Source organism: Alternaria alternata (assembly GCF_001642055.1).
Source record: "Alternaria alternata strain SRC1lrK2f unplaced genomic scaffold CC77scaffold_12, whole genome shotgun sequence".
Classification (NCBI taxonomy): Eukaryota; Fungi; Ascomycota; class Dothideomycetes; order Pleosporales; family Pleosporaceae; genus Alternaria; species Alternaria alternata.
This window is the reverse complement of record NW_017306201.1, coordinates 813,866-828,787: the sequence shown is the minus strand read 5'-3', so window position 1 is coordinate 828,787 and position 14,922 is coordinate 813,866. Positions and strand designations below refer to the sequence as shown.

Here is a 14,922-nt window from a genome sequence, read left to right as displayed (position 1 = left end):
GGGCCTCCGAGCGTTTGCTTTCCAGTTCCCGCGAGTGACTGTTGCGCCACGCAACAAACGCCGGCCGTGATATCTTATTTCGCCATCACATTCTCTCCAAGACACTGGTCTGCCCTTATACCACGCGCATGACTCTCAATCTTCTCGCTCAGCCTCCACCAGTCTCGCCTCGACTGCGCCCACCACAACCACACCCGCCATGCGGTAACTTCATCATGCCAGGCGTCACAACTACCACTTCGAACAGCGTGATATCGCCTATCACCGGCAAACCCATAGCACGACACGAAGCCGCTGGCCTAAAAGGCCTAATTAGAGAGCAATACCCCAAGTTCTGGGAAGAAGTCAGCAACTGGACCACCGACCACTTCTCCTCAGCCAAATGGCATCAAGTTGTGAAATGCATATGGCGTAGGAACCAAGAAGACTACATGATGGTCATAGGTTGGCGTCCGCCACCCAGACCAATCCACTCCATCGCCGCTCCCAGAGGACGCCATGTACTACTTTACAGCTCATCTTCCTTCACCGCACCGACTGGCGCACATCCGCTCCGCCCAGCAAATCTCCCACGCATCGAGACTGGGTCCCCGACTACACCGCGGCCACGCTGGGACGTCGTATCTGCAGGCCCCGCAACCCCTCTTTCTGCCACAGCAGCTGGCCCCGTCAAGAACGCTTTCGCTGAAGGAGGGCACTGGGCTTCGCTCACGCCCAAGACGTCAGCGGCTGGGACGCCGACTGCGACGACACCTGTCACGGCTGTACCGGTTGAGATGTGGGAACCAGGCATACCGACTGACCCTGCTAGTAAAGCCGTATACGAAGACGCCAAGAGCGATGTGAATAAGATGGCTCTTCAGCTGTGTGCCAGCAGACATGCGCTACGTCGCTCTTTCAGCGCGGAAAACGACGTCATCCACCCGTCCATGGTGAGACCGAGGGATACGTTGCTAGCTGTTGAACTCACATTGGAGAGTTACCAGATGCCTGGTTCGTTGGCGGATTACATCGATGCAGTGTTGCCGAGTAAGCTTGAGGCGTATGCGGATGAAGAGGCGGCGGGTGCGCGACAGTACAATATCACGAGTGGGGAGATGCTGGAAGATAAAGATGCTTGGTTGGGGTATGATGAGCAGACTGGACAGTTCACTACTATCCTGGAAGCGAGACGCGATTTGCTCAGGATGAATCGGGAGAGGAGGAAGGGGAGGGACGTTGCAGTCGGAGAGGGCGGTGTCAGACTGGCGTGGGTGACAAAGGTTGTCTGCGATGTTGAAGGAGAAATGGAGAGACGGAAGGAGCTAGATGGTGAAGATAGCGACGACGAAGGCTATGATTATAGCAACTTTGTTAGGAGTCTGAGTGCTAGGGATAGCGCGGAGACTGTCGATGAGCGATGGAGTGGGTCGACGTTGGATTTGACACTGACAAACAGCTCGACAGCATACAGCAGTAGCAGGGAATCGGAACTGGATATTTCGCTCGCTCAGCGGTCATCTAGCAGTCCCATTAAACCCACATACAGCCACGATACGCTACCGCTTCGCAACAGGACTTTTACGCTTTCTAACCTCCTCGCCGGCGCAGCTTCTTCTGACCCGCATACCCACAGCCATGCGGACTCGTATCCCGCCGAGAAGACTTGCAAATCCAGATTCTCACCCAACTACGCACATAGTGTTCACAGCCTCCGTCGCAGCAACACGACGAATAGATCTCGCCACAGCCTCAGGATCGACACTTCTGACCAGTATACTCCCTATTCCTACAACCGGCAAAGTCCCCTGATCAGCCCGCAGGAACGTGGCACCCGTCGCCGAGGTCCCAGTATGCAGGCTCTAAATAGCTGGGCTGATGAATTGAAGAAGATGGAGAGGAAGAGGGCGGAGATGCGACTTGGTGTTGGTGAGAGTAACACGGCATTGACGGATCGTAGGGAGATTCTTGAAGAAGAAACTGTACACGAAGAAGAAGATGGTGGTCTGGTGGTTGGTATCAAGGATGATGTGTCGGTGGTCGATGCAAAAGATAATGGGTTCGTGATTAATGGATGTATGCATCCTGCTTTACGGGGAGGCGGGGAGGGTGAAAGAGAACAAGAGGAAGGGGGGCAGGGCAGAAGGAGTAGAGGGGCTACGGGGAGTAGTACAAAGAGCTGGCGTTGCAATACTGCCGTGGAGATCGAACGGAATAGCCACAAGGAGTACAACAACTCCATCTACAACTCCAGTTCCAACGACGACGAGGTCCAGGTCCACGACTTCCAGTACGAAGACCACGTTTACGACAATGACTACCACGGAGAAGATTACGATGACGACGACGACGACGACGACGATGAACACACAACAACACCAACACCCAAGCATACAGACCAGTCATCCCACCCCCTCCGCTCCTCATCTTCACCCACTCACCCACCCATCAAACGATCCTCTCTCCAAAATGCCTTGGCCAAACAACGTCTCTCGCCGCCCCGTCGCCCGCCCCGACCCTCTCCTCTACTCATCCCACCACCCAAGCCAATTCCACACCTACCAGTGAGATACAACAGACACGCCGCAACATCGTACGAACGACAGGCTTCAAAAACGCGTCGAGAGCCGTGGTTCTTAGAACCGTGGCAGAGTGACGTGGAAGAGGAGAGTGAGATGGGCGGTGGTGGTGGTCATGCACAGGTGGTGATTAGTAAAGCGATGTTGTTGGAGGAGAGTGCTATGAGGGCGAGGAGACATGAACAAATGTGCACACAGCGATCGACGAGTAGAGTAGGTCAGAGGAGTAAGAGAGAGGAAGAGGAAAATGAGTGGGATGCGGAACTGAGAGCTATGGAGGGGAGGGGGAAGAAGAGGCAGTTGGAATTACTCCATGTGCATAGGGGAGAAAGAGGATGATCTGTTTCTTTGGGGAAAGAGGTGCGAGAAGAAGGTCTGGGAGTTGGTGTTCGGGTAGTAGGTTGGATCGAGGTTGAGAGGATTAATTGGACTGCGTTCTTGGATATGCATGTTCTGAGTGCTAAAGATTGTAGTGCAGCTATAAGAGTTTGTTTGGTCGCTATATCTTCCGCGCGAGGCTGAGAGCTTCTCTTCTGCCCTAAAGATTGCAGTGCAATCATGTACGGGACCCCCCGATCCGGTAAGCATGCTGACAGCAAGGCTGAGATCTTCTCTTCTACGCTAAAGATTGCAGTGCACACCACACAGCGGTCGACTTTCTGCCGCCAGGACTTGATTTCTATTGGCGGCCCGCCCTGCGAGGTGCATGCTGACAGCAAGGATGAGATTGTGTCTTCTACGCTAAAGAATGCAGTGCAAAAATTGTCCTCCGGTCTCATATTGGCGGCCCACCCTGCGAGGTGTTTGCTGACAGCAAGGCTGAGGTCTTCTCTTCCACGCTAAAGATTGCAGTGCAGTAAGAGCGCGTGTATTTGACGCAGAGCCGCAAGGGTGCATGCTGACAGCAAAGCTGAGATCTTCCCTCTTACGCTAAAGATTGCAGTGCAAAAATGCAGGCAGAAATCTTGACCCACAAACCACACTCAGGCAGAAACCCGGCTCCAGACTGCGTCATTTGTCGAGACGTCGAATGTTGGAAGATGGGCTCGGCTGAATACGTCTGCGAACATCAGTATCATGCATCACCAGCAGCCTGCCTCTATGCCCACCCAAATCAAGTTTCAATATTACACGCCCCCAAAATCGACCTGCTATCCCTCCGATATTTTTTTAAAAAAAAAAATTAGTAAACCATTCCTGTCAACACCCAAGACCTAGTGAGGTACGCATGTAGAAGAGATTGCAAAAAGTCATAGCATCCGGATCATCAATATTCCCAACTCAATTCTAGCAATACGACAACAGCACCATCAGCACCAACCATCCAGCATCAAAAAGGAAAAGAAAACGGGTATATCCGTACTCCGCCCAAACGCCGATCCTTCATCCTCATCCGCACACTCATCCGCACACTCATCCGCATCCCTATCACCCGCTAACTAACGGTACACCACCCAAAAATCGAATCATCTCCATCCCTGACAAGAGAAAAAAAAGTCAGCAAATCATCGCCACAAAGACCGTTCTAACCTTGCTTCTCCCCTTCCTCCTCCTCTTCCTGCTCCGCCTGCTCCTCCCCATCGTCTCCCACCTGCTCCTCCTCAACCCTCCCCTCCCCCTCTTCCTCATCCCTCCCATCCTCCCACCCCCCACACTTCCCAATCGCCCACCACAACTCGAGTGAAAGCGCCGTCGAATTCTACATAACAACGCACTTATCCCTATCCTCACCCTGTGGTTGCCCCTGACCCTGCTGTCCCTGCGAGTGTCTCCTACCACCACCACCTCCTCTCCCACCCATGCGTCCTCCAGCAGCAGGAGGCATGTAACCAGAATGATGACGTCCACCACCACCAGTAGTCGACTGGTACGCACTACCCCCTTGTCCCGGTACCGGTGCAGCAGGATTGGCCGGATGTCCCGCTGGCGGATTGTACTGGGGAGTTTGAACAGCTTCTTCGTACAAAGGCGGAGGAGCAGGTTCGCCTGCAGGTCTGTGTCCTGTAATGTTGTTGTTTCGGCGAGGAGGTATGACTGGATTTCCTTGATTACGAGGTGGCTGTGGAGGTGCTGCGTTGTCGCGGTTCCTCTGTTCCGTTTCGCGTCGTTGGCGATCTTCTTCTTCTTCTTGCAGTTGGAGTGCGAGGGCGAGATCATGATCTTCTTGCTCTGCTCTGCTGAGAGCTTCCGGAGATGTGGCATCGGGGTCCTGTGGGACGCCGGATTGTTGGTTGTTGCCGCGACGTCCTTGTACGGTAGTCCAGCCTTGTCCATTGTCGTAGTCGTGCGGCTGCTGTTCCTGAGCTACTGCTCCGGTGTTGCCCGTACTGTTATCCACGCTTCGGAAGTCTCCAGAGAAGAGCTGACTACCCTGACCGTTCACATCCGTCAGACTCTCCCACACAATCTCATCGTGTGTCGAGTACCCCTGATCCGTAACCAGGGTAACCAGCTCGCCGTTTCGCGGATTCTTACACAGTGTGGAGAAATGGTCATTTCGGAACAAAATAGCGACTTGGCCTGGCTGAAGATTGTCATGGATGACTCTTAAACCATGGTCCGTTAGCTGCGTTGGCCACCTCATCAAAAACTCCTTAATAGCATGGATATCCGTGAACATCTGCTGCTCATCCTCATTCAGACTCTCACCAGCACCCAACTTCGCATTCAACTCCTCCTCCTGGAACTGCACAAACTGGCTAGTCTCATAACTGGGTGCAACGCGGTTGAATGCAGCGTAAGCGTCACTTCCAGCTTCTGGTAGCCATCCATGCATCAAAGGTATGTTGAAGGTGCGGTATAGTTTCATGTCCTGTGTGTTTTCGAATGCGCCAGCTCGATTCGTGAGCGTAGCGTGGTTGTCACTCGGGATGTTCGAGTCCGGGACGAACATGGGGTTGACGTTGAGACCGGTGTGGAGAGCGAGGAGGAACTTGTATAGCTCGCTCACGTCAGGCAAGGCTTGCGCAGCGTCACCTCGTCGGCCAGACATGAGCTCGTCAAAGACGGCATCGAGAAGTAATCCTAGGCTGACCGTCTCGCGTGTGCGGAGTGTTTCGACGAGAGCGGTGTCGAGTCTGGCGGGGGTAGAGAGGACCAGTGCATTGACGAGAGCAAGCAAAGGACATGGACCGTTGAGGTTCTGCGTCAGAATGGGCGAAACACGCATGTCCTCGGTATTGTTGTCGAGCCAACGGATGTGCTTGATTTGGTAGTGTTCTTTCCGCTGCCTCTCCATCCGAGTGTTCGGCGACTCTGGACCTGGCGCAGCTGTAGAGCTCGCACCTGTATCAATGGGCCTGGGTGGCATGGCAGGCATCATATCTTCATGTGATCTACGTGGTGGCAGAGCTGGCGGAGGTTCTTCCAGGGTGGTTCGCGTCTCGTCCGGCGTGTAGTGTGGTGGAGGAGGTGTGGTATCTATGACATGCGTATTCTCAGGGACAATGGGTGCTGGCGCAGTGTACGAGCTTGTAGCATGAGCGGCTGCATCACCTGCTGGTACTGGCGCAGTATGCGAGCTTGTATCCGAGAAACCTGCTGGCGGTGGCGGTGCCGTCCATGCTACATTCTCAGCACGACCATCGTGCGAGACGGGCTCCCATGGATTTGTATCGAAAGACGCCTCTGGATGTTCCGAGCGAGGCGTGGGCGAGTTCACCGCAATCACGGGCGGCTCTTCTACAGGCTTCGACTGAGCAGGCGGAGGATGATCATCTAGTCCTAGGTTCTTCATTTCATGGGAAGGTGTACTTGGCGTTTGGAACGCCGGCAGCTCTACAGGTGCCTCGTACTTGTGTGCCTGGCTCGGCGCATCACCCCAGATGGCGTCGCTGCTCTCATCGCCCCACCCGCTTTGCCCAGTTGTCTGCATCTTCAGATATGGGTTGTTAGTCTTCAGCGGGATGGATCCGTTTGATTGCTCGGACACAGTGCTACCGTTGTATGAGGCCGCACTGGCACCGGTGGGCATGGGTGAAATGTTCTCCTGCGAGCGCTTGATGGGTATTCCGACTGGTGGCCCTGGCTTCAAGGCATCTGGAAGGTCACCGCTGATGTGTGCGGTCGAGGGCACAGGAGGCCTCTTGCCTGCAGCCGGCTTCAACGCGGCAGGCACGTCGTTGTGGTTGACATCTTCAAAGTCGTCGTCGTCGGACTGGTTCCACTCGTCTTCGCTAAAGTCGGAGTCGCTGTTGTGTTTGTCGTCAGGCAGACGGGTCTCTTCTGGCGTCTTGATGTTGAAGGCTGGCGACTTGCTCGTACCGGGTGGGTCGGCGGCATGGTCTGGGGATACGGGAAAGGCAGGCGGATGCTCGTCGGAAGGTGTTGTGGGGTACGGAGGTATCGCTTTGGAGAGCGGCGCTGGCACGACGTCGTCGGGGTCGTTGGACTTTCGAAGCACCATGTTTGGCGGTGCTGGCGCAGGCTCGATGCAGTCTATGTGGTGAAGCTTACACGGTAGTTGGCGCAGCGCGGGCTGCGGGAGTTGTGGAAGACGCGGTTGAAGGGGAATTGATAGCAAAGTAGGACTTCTGGGGAAGAAGCAATGCAGGCGACGTAGTAGACCCGAGTAGCATACGCGGCCAGGGTATTGGATATGCGGAAGTCGCGTACAAGCGGAAGAAGATGACGTACGATGTGGCTGGGGCCTGTGGCTGTGCTTGAAGCGTGGCGTTGCGGCTCGGAATTATTACTTGCAACAAATTCACTAGCTCAACTCACCTCGCGATTTGCGCCAACCGAGCAACCTTGGGACTCTAGTGTCAAGAGATTCATAACGACACACACAGTCGTTGTCGCACATGGTATAGTGAAACTTGACAGCCGCGACCAAGTTCGCCATGCATTCCTGCGTCCGCCCTAACACGCACGTCGCCTTGCGACTGCCCTCCGGCCTTTTCAAGATAGTCGAGATCACACCGCATACGTACGTCGCATAGCTGGCGTGAGCCCCCTACATACTCCTTCGTATGCCCACCTTGCAGCTCCTTCTGACCGCCTCCCAGTAACATCAATCTTGGGAAATTCGGCACCTTCAACTCGAACCTGCTCCTCGGCCGGCCATACTACCTCACCTACGAACTCCTCGACAAGGACGATGGCAAGTCCAAGACGGAGCTGCGCGTCGTACCCGCCTCCGAACTCCATGCTGAAGCTCTAGGCGAAGACCATGCGCCAGCTGCCGAGACTGGCGATGAGAATGCCGAGGGCGCTGCCGGTTTCGACATTGTCGGGGAAGATGGGCAGGTCATAATGCGGAACAACCGCCTGACTGTCGATGATGCGTCGCGTCAGGCGCTGTCCATGGCCGAGATTGAGGAGCTGAAGAAAGCGGGGACAGGTTCCGGCAAGGACATCATCGCCAAGATCATGGCCTCCCACAATGCGATTGACGAGAAGACAAGCTTCTCGCTCGCCAAGTACACGCTAAGGAAGTCGAAGAAGTACATGAAGCGCTTCACGGCGCTGCCCATGGATATCGGGCTGCTTACAGAATATGTGCTGGAGAAGGAGGCATACAAGATTATGGAGCTGAGGGAAGATCTACTGGGCTTGATCAACAGCTGGGCGAACGTACACTCGGGAGCCACCAACCAGATTCTCACGGGAGAAGACGGTGTCAGCCAGATAGGAGGAGGGCGATGGCTCGTGGTAGACGATACAGGAGGTCTCGTTACAGCAGCGCTCGCAGAGAAGATGGGCATCCTCTACCCCGAGGAAGAAGACGAGGACTCGGAAGACGAGGCTGAAGATGTCGAGATGAATGGTACGGCAGCGACAGAGACGGCGACGAACGACGGCCCAGAAGTAAAGGACACAGATACCGCCATGCCTGACGCCGACCCTTCAGATCCTCCTGCACGCCCCCGAAAACCCCCCCGCCCACACATCCCCCAAATGTCCGCGCAAACCAATACTCTCACCGTTCTCCACCCGAACAACCAACCGAACCTTTCCTATCTCAAATACTTTGGCTACGACTACGGCGCCCCAACCCCCGAGCACCCACTCTACAAACACCTTAAGTCCATATCCTGGCTCGCGCTCCTCCACCCAGAAGACGACCCCACATACGACGAGCCCGAGGTAATCTCTGAAGAGGTGCTGGCTGGCATGAAGAGTACGAAACGGGGCACGTATTACAAGAAGAGGAGGAGGTGGGAGAGGGTGAAGGGCGTCGTAGATGAGACTAGACGGGGTGGCTTTGATGGATTAGTTGTAGCTACGGCCATGGACGCAAAGACTGTACTCAAGGAACTTGTTCCCTTGGTCAGGGGAGGAGGCAGGGTCGTTGTGTACAACCCCAACGTCGAACCCCTCGTCGAACTCTGCGATCTCTACTCCAAGGAACGGAGGGCGGCGTACATAGCACGCGAATTTGGACCGCCGCCAACTACGACACAGACCAACGGAAATAAGAATCGCAAGGGGGAAGAGGATGTCGATACAACTGCTAGTACACCGGAAGGTGGCAACAACGAAGAAGAAGACTTCCCGGTCAATCCTACCCTGCTGCTTGCGCCCTCGCTGCAGACGGCACGTGCGAGACAGTGGCAGGTTCTCCCAGGCAGGACGCATCCTATGATGACGAGTAAGGGTGGAGCGGAGGGCTATCTGTTCACTGCTACGAGAGTGTTACCGGTGGAGGGTAGAGTGGAGGCTCGAGGACATCATGGGAAGAAGAAGAGGAAGATCGAGTTGGAAGAAGAGGGCGGGGATGGCACAGTGGTGTAGATGCGAAAGATGGCATGTGGGTGTGTAATGGAGAATATTACTGTGATAGATATAAAGTGCTTGAGTTCGCCGTGGAACACGGAAAATACGTTCAAGCTTTGAGGCAGTGCTTGTGTGTTTATGCAATGTGATGTCAGCTCTTCGACGAGTATTAGAAGAGTAAGTATAGTTGTCAGGATTGATCTGTTCAAAAAAAAAAAAAAAAAAAAGCTGGTGTTGTAACCATGCTTGCATATAAATGGTGACAATATCGAGCCTTTTAGACACTACTCATTTCTTTTCTGCAACATATGTTGCTATGAAAGCGGATGCAGTGATAACATCCCCCCTGAAGCGTTCGCACATCAAACACCCACTGTATCTAGGAACTTAGAAAGCTGCAGCCTAGCTCTCCCACTATCCTCTGCCCACGCTTTTCCAAGATTCTTTCCAATCAATTCAGCGTTCCTCCGCTTCCTCTCGCCCACAGCTGTAAAAGCTGCTGCCAAAACGTCCCCAACTTCCTTTTCCCAAGCATCCATGTCATGTAGAACATCCTCGGATCTGGCTGCCTTGACGGGACAGTAGTTCGCTCGCATCTGAGTGAATTCAAAGCCGGCGTCCATAGTATGTGCCATGTGGGTAATATTGAGAGGCTGGTCAATGGCAAAGGGCCAACCGATCCTGAGACAGATGAATATGCGGGATGGGTCGATGGGGTCTTGCTATACACACATTGGGATCCCTTGGGTAAGCGCTTCCATGACGCCGTTTGCTCCTCCGTGCGTTATGAACCATCCGCACGCCTGAAAGCTTAGTATAGTCTTCATCCAGGTAGCGTATGACGGGAATTATATCTGTACACATACCTCATGGGATAGCACGGTTTGTTGCGGCACAAATGGCAGAATGAGTGCTTCCTCATTAGCAAGGTATCTGTTTTTCAATTTGGAGATGGTTTGCGCATCCGCATGTGCATGTGCCAGTAGCTAGATGTGGTTTTAGACAAACGTTAAATTTAAGATATCCATTGCATCGGTACACTTACAAAGGGATATTTACGGGCTACCATGGCGTCTAGAAGGATTTCGAGGTGATTAAGAGAGGATGGCCTAGGGCATGGTCAATTTTGCCTCGCAACTTTCAACTTGCTGGTCAAAAGTAGACGTACCAGTGCTCTGTGCCAAAGCTGATGTAGAAGACACTATGCCTTCCATGAGATGACATACATCGATCCAAGAAACGTGTGACGACGATACCAGAGCCATCTGGACATGTATTGATTTCAACTTCAATAGCTTTGGCGAAGAAGGTAGTAGTGCCCGGAGTAAGTGGCAACATCGGACCAAGATGGAACGTTTGCCGACCTCGTTGACATGCAATCCAATTCGAGATAGCGCCGAGACATTCTACACTGTCATATTCCGGAGCACAGGCTGTCAAAAGACCGTCGGCTCTCTGTGCAAACCTGGCCTGTTAGCCAACGGCGTACAAATTCTAGTACCCGTGGTACGTACTGCATCATGGTGGTTTTAGCAATTTGAATCTTAATTGCTTTGTCACCTACGTCTTGGGGATTCAGATCGTGGCATGTCATTGGAAGCATGCCTGGGATGAGTATGTCTTTGTCGCAGTCATGCGTGTTTTGCTTCATGAACTCTGCACTTTTCGTCTGGGGTTCCGTTGGGCCACACATGTACATGAAGCCTCCCGAAAATGCCATCATCCATTGGAAGATGGGTGGAGGTGAAGGTTCGGATCGGATGATCTCGAGCCATGATAGTTGGAATCCCTTTATCCAGGACATTCAGTGGAGTATACAAACTTTGGAACTGTGTGTAAACCTACATCAAGTATCACAGCTGAGGGTGGTACGATTGCCTCAACGTGTTTCAATGTATAGCTACACGTGGTGACCTCACTTTTCATAAGAGCTGTCCAGACAAGCTTGAAGGAGCGGTCTGTATCTCCATTATCTGCGGTGTCGGTCGACAAACCAAGGACTCTGAGCTAAGATGAGTACAGGACGTGAATGAAGACGATACGTGATAGGCGTTGCTGCGCCGTGACGCGACATACCTGACTTTGCTGGAAACATTCACACCTTCAACACTTGCGCACCTGGAAACCTCTTGGGCCACTCTTTGCACAACATTACCCGAGCTGGACACCAGGATCGTAACATGAACGGCTCTAGAATGCGCAATTCGAGCAGAGAGTATGCACATGGAGCGGAGGTGGCCTGAGTGGTTCATAAGATCAGTACAATTCGCAATTCGCACGTCTGCACTTACTCCAGTTCGCCTTGCACGAAAGTACGATATGAGATTGAGCCATGTAGCTGACTCAACTTACACAGCCAGTGCAAGTCTCTTCTACTTTCTGATTATGGATGAGTAGATGGAGTTTGATAAAGATGTGGCAATGAAGTTCGCGCGTGGTGATGCTGGATAGTTCAGTTCCCACCAATATGCTACAGCCAACCAGTGTTGATGAATATTACGTATGCATTGCTAACGTGCTTTTCACTATGCCCGAATTGGACACCGCTCGTTGATAAGTATGTCTATAGATATGATTCAATCTCATGTTGTAGTCTTTCATTCTCGCACCAAATCGCCCAGCCTTTTTCTGCTGTTGGTTCATGATGGTAGTGCCTGAAACTAGGCCTTCTTTACAGGTTGCTATCTGGTAAGCTCATCAATGGACGATTCCTAGCACCCGATGCTCACAGATATGTCTTAGCGGGGGTGGCATAGCGGGGATGACTGCTGCCGCATTCCTAGCAAAATGCCCAAATATCGACGTCTATTTATTCGAGAGCAAATCTGAGATCCGCGCCATTGGCGCAGGGGTCGCAGTGTGGAAAAGATTCTGGGACATGCTTGAGGAATACATGAATTTTGATGCAGAGTGCACCTCTAGAGGGCTAAAATGTCTTCCATGGTCAGAAGGCAAGTCTTGCAGCAAACGCATGAGAGGATTTGGAATTCACAATCGCTCGACATCTATTAAGAACTAATTTCTTTCTAGTCAGTGGTCCAGACCTCCGAAAATCCGATAGATATCCAAGGGGAGAAGATTTCTGTCAAGTGCCACATGGACCCCGAGTTATTCCTCGAGATGGCCTCCTTGATATCCTCCACACCCATGTTGACGCTGGACGATGCCAAATCAAAACGAACAAAAAATTGAGATCCTACATCCAAGACAAGTCGGGAAAGGTCACCCTGTCCTTCGAAGATAACACCCAGTTCGAAACCGATGTGCTTATCGGAGCCGACGGAGTCCATTCACGGGTACGACAGCACATGTTTTTGGGAGACCACATCCTATCTGCACCTCAATTCAGCGGTCAGTTTGCATACAGGATGAGTTGTTCACGAGCCGAGGTCGAGAAAAGGTGTCCAAACAGCATAGCATTACGCGGCTTCAGAATTGTAAGGCGCCGTCCCAATTGTGACAGTGTCTCGAACTAATGACGCATGCCACACCTGCAGTGGTGTGGAGCAGGACGGCATGTTACCTCGAACATTGTCAGGGACGAGATCCAACTAACGGCTTACGACAACGTATTCGCTGCCGATGGTGTCCCACCCCTGTTCGACGGCCCGTGGGTTGCCGAGATCCCGGCGTCGCAGATCGCTGAGCGTTATGCCGGGTGGGAGCGAGACCTCACCGATTTGCTGCACATTCCAAAGGTTGCATCGCGATGGGCAGTCCACGTCGTAGCCCCACTCCCAGCATTTGCGATGGAGAGAGTTTGTCTGATCGGTGACGCTGCGCATGCCATGACACCACACCAGGGTCTCGGTGGGGGCCAAGGCATCGAGGATGCATATATCCTAGCTCGATTGCTGGAAGATTCGAGGACGACGGTGTCCGCCTTGCCGTATGCGCTAAAGGTGTACGACGCCATCCGGCGGCCAGCCTCTCAATTGGTGTCGCGGCAGTCGCTGGCCAACGGACTGACGTACGGGTTCTTCGGTTCGCAAGTCCGCGACTCATCTCTGAGTGAGATAGGTGGAGAATTGATTGCAAGCTGCCGCTGGCTTCTGGACGAAAGAGGCGCAGAAAAAGAATGGATGAAGGCGGAATCTGCATTTGGTGCTGCACTAAAGCATTGCGGTGACGATCTCGCTTTCCCCAGCGCGCCATCCTTCACTTCGGTATCCAAGTAGTACTATGGGGTGTCATCATAATCAAAGATGCGACGTGACAATCTCGCCCAGTTTTTAAAACTTTTCATGCACCCTCAGGATCAGATAGTGAGTTTTAGATCCAACAAAGCAGTCTTCTTAGCACGCTCAAGCTAGTCCATAGTTATATGCGTCCTTCTCCGCGAAAAGCAGTCTATGCCGTAAAGGATCTTTCACCTGCCCATCCCATTTTCGCACATCCTGATTAAACTGTCACGATAGTACCGGGATAGAGAAGGCAGGCTTTCCTTCGATAAACCTACCAGACGGGTCACCACCATGAGTACCAATCAAATCCAGCGAATCATCGTACCAGATCGGGAACGAGCATGCCAAGTCCCAAGTGCAGAAACTGTCGGCGCTGCAGTATCCATTCTCCAAAGGGATGGCATCGTGGTGTTGGAAGACGTTGTGGACAAGTCTGCCGTAGCAAAGCTAAACTCCATCATGGCCGAGAGATCTGAACAACTGGCCAACGAACCATCGACCCATTTCAATCAAGGAAAACCTACCCGTAACATCTCACAAAGGCCGCCGGCTTCTCCGGACCTAATGTTTCAGTCTATTTGGGCGAACCCTTTCGCAGCCAGTATAGGCGCCGCAATTCTGGGACCGAGTCCGCGAGTAGTTTACGCGAATGGCAACACAGCACTTTCCTCAACTGAACGGCAAACTGTTCATGCAGATTTAGACCATGAGCACCTCCGGTTTCCATTTGCATTGGTGGCAAATTACTATCTTGTCGACACAGGTCCCCTAAACGGCGGCACAGAAGTATGGATTGGGAGCCACAGAGACACCAGCATGGCTGATCATGTTGAGTCGCGCGAATCGCAAGGGGGCCTATCAACCATCAAGCCAGAACTTGTCAGCAAACGGCGTGAGATACTTCCGCCCGTGCAGATCTCGGTAAAAGCAGGAGATCTAGTACTTCGAGACCTAAGATTGTGGCACGCAGGAATGCCGAATCGGACGAACGTGCCCCGAGTCATGCTTGCGTTTGGGATATTTCCTTGGTGGTATCAAGCGTCTTTGAAGATAGCACTTCCTGTTACCGCTCAGCCATTGGTGCAGCGGTGGACGAAAGAAACAGGGCTAGAATTTGTGGTGGAGTGGCAAGAGAACTATGTGCCAACTTCAAAATTCTTCGTGACCGCTGCCTCGGCGAACAAGCACTTAGTATATGGGTAGAACACGCCATGTGCAGGATAGGGGGGTCGCTTAGATAGCATGCAATGCGACTACATGCATGATGTATGTGATTAAAACAGACTAGGTTTAGAGCTTGGCAGAATCGATGCAGAAGATCGCGCTATGGAGATTCAAGTAGATATATTACCTCATTGATTAGAAACCTAGCACAGAAGCCTACTGAATTTCGCTTGCATGAGTCTACTACTTACATTATAGGCTGTACATGGTTTTGAACACGAAGAAGTATCACCATCATC

General features: G+C 52.7%; 6 protein-coding genes across 6 annotated transcripts; 4 read left to right on the top strand and 2 right to left on the bottom strand.

The window, feature by feature from the left end:
• Positions 1–215: 215 nt before the first annotated feature.
• Positions 216–3,017, top strand: CC77DRAFT_1071959 (hypothetical protein; the record flags this gene model as incomplete). The annotated part of the gene is made up of 5 exons (XM_018529144.1): positions 216–755; positions 852–1,365; positions 1,447–1,627; positions 1,691–1,902; positions 1,978–3,017. 5 exons carry the CDS (start codon positions 216–218, stop codon positions 2,895–2,897), a joined length of 2,367 nt encoding a protein of 788 aa, XP_018385324.1. The 3' UTR covers positions 2,898–3,017.
• Positions 3,018–3,794: 777 nt separating this feature from the next.
• CC77DRAFT_144858 (hypothetical protein) lies at positions 3,795–7,184 on the bottom strand. Its single transcript, XM_018530270.1, has 2 exons — positions 4,229–7,184; positions 3,795–4,158 (listed from the first exon to the last, which is right to left on the bottom strand). Exon 1 carries the CDS (start codon positions 6,961–6,963, stop codon positions 4,258–4,260), a length of 2,706 nt encoding a protein of 901 aa, XP_018385323.1. The 5' UTR covers positions 6,964–7,184; the 3' UTR covers positions 3,795–4,158; positions 4,229–4,257.
• A 161-nt stretch (positions 7,185–7,345) lies between these two features.
• Positions 7,346–9,398, top strand: CC77DRAFT_1050881 (hypothetical protein). The gene is made up of 2 exons (XM_018527642.1): positions 7,346–7,485; positions 7,565–9,398. The coding sequence occupies exons 1-2, from the start codon at positions 7,400–7,402 to the stop codon at positions 9,291–9,293; spliced, it is 1,815 nt and encodes a 604-aa protein (XP_018385322.1). The 5' UTR covers positions 7,346–7,399; the 3' UTR covers positions 9,294–9,398.
• A 239-nt stretch (positions 9,399–9,637) lies between these two features.
• CC77DRAFT_1071951 (UDP-Glycosyltransferase/glycogen phosphorylase) lies at positions 9,638–11,753 on the bottom strand (the record flags this gene model as incomplete). Its single annotated transcript, XM_018529143.1, has 9 exons — positions 11,567–11,753; positions 11,352–11,514; positions 11,121–11,277; positions 10,790–11,064; positions 10,444–10,686; positions 10,321–10,384; positions 10,142–10,261; positions 10,008–10,078; positions 9,638–9,956 (listed from the first exon to the last, which is right to left on the bottom strand). The coding sequence occupies exons 1-9, from the start codon at positions 11,607–11,609 to the stop codon at positions 9,638–9,640; spliced, it is 1,455 nt and encodes a 484-aa protein (XP_018385321.1). The 5' UTR covers positions 11,610–11,753.
• Positions 11,754–12,757: 1,004 nt separating this feature from the next.
• On the top strand, positions 12,758–13,453 carry CC77DRAFT_1095603 (hypothetical protein; the record flags this gene model as incomplete). The annotated part of the gene is made up of 1 exon (XM_018529801.1): positions 12,758–13,453. One exon carries the CDS (start codon positions 12,758–12,760, stop codon positions 13,451–13,453), a length of 696 nt encoding a protein of 231 aa, XP_018385320.1.
• A 175-nt stretch (positions 13,454–13,628) lies between these two features.
• CC77DRAFT_990955 (phytanoyl-CoA dioxygenase family protein) lies at positions 13,629–14,662 on the top strand (the record flags this gene model as incomplete). Its single annotated transcript, XM_018536335.1, has 1 exon — positions 13,629–14,662. Exon 1 carries the CDS (start codon positions 13,751–13,753, stop codon positions 14,660–14,662), a length of 912 nt encoding a protein of 303 aa, XP_018385319.1. The 5' UTR covers positions 13,629–13,750.
• Between the last annotated feature and the right edge of the window lie 260 nt (positions 14,663–14,922).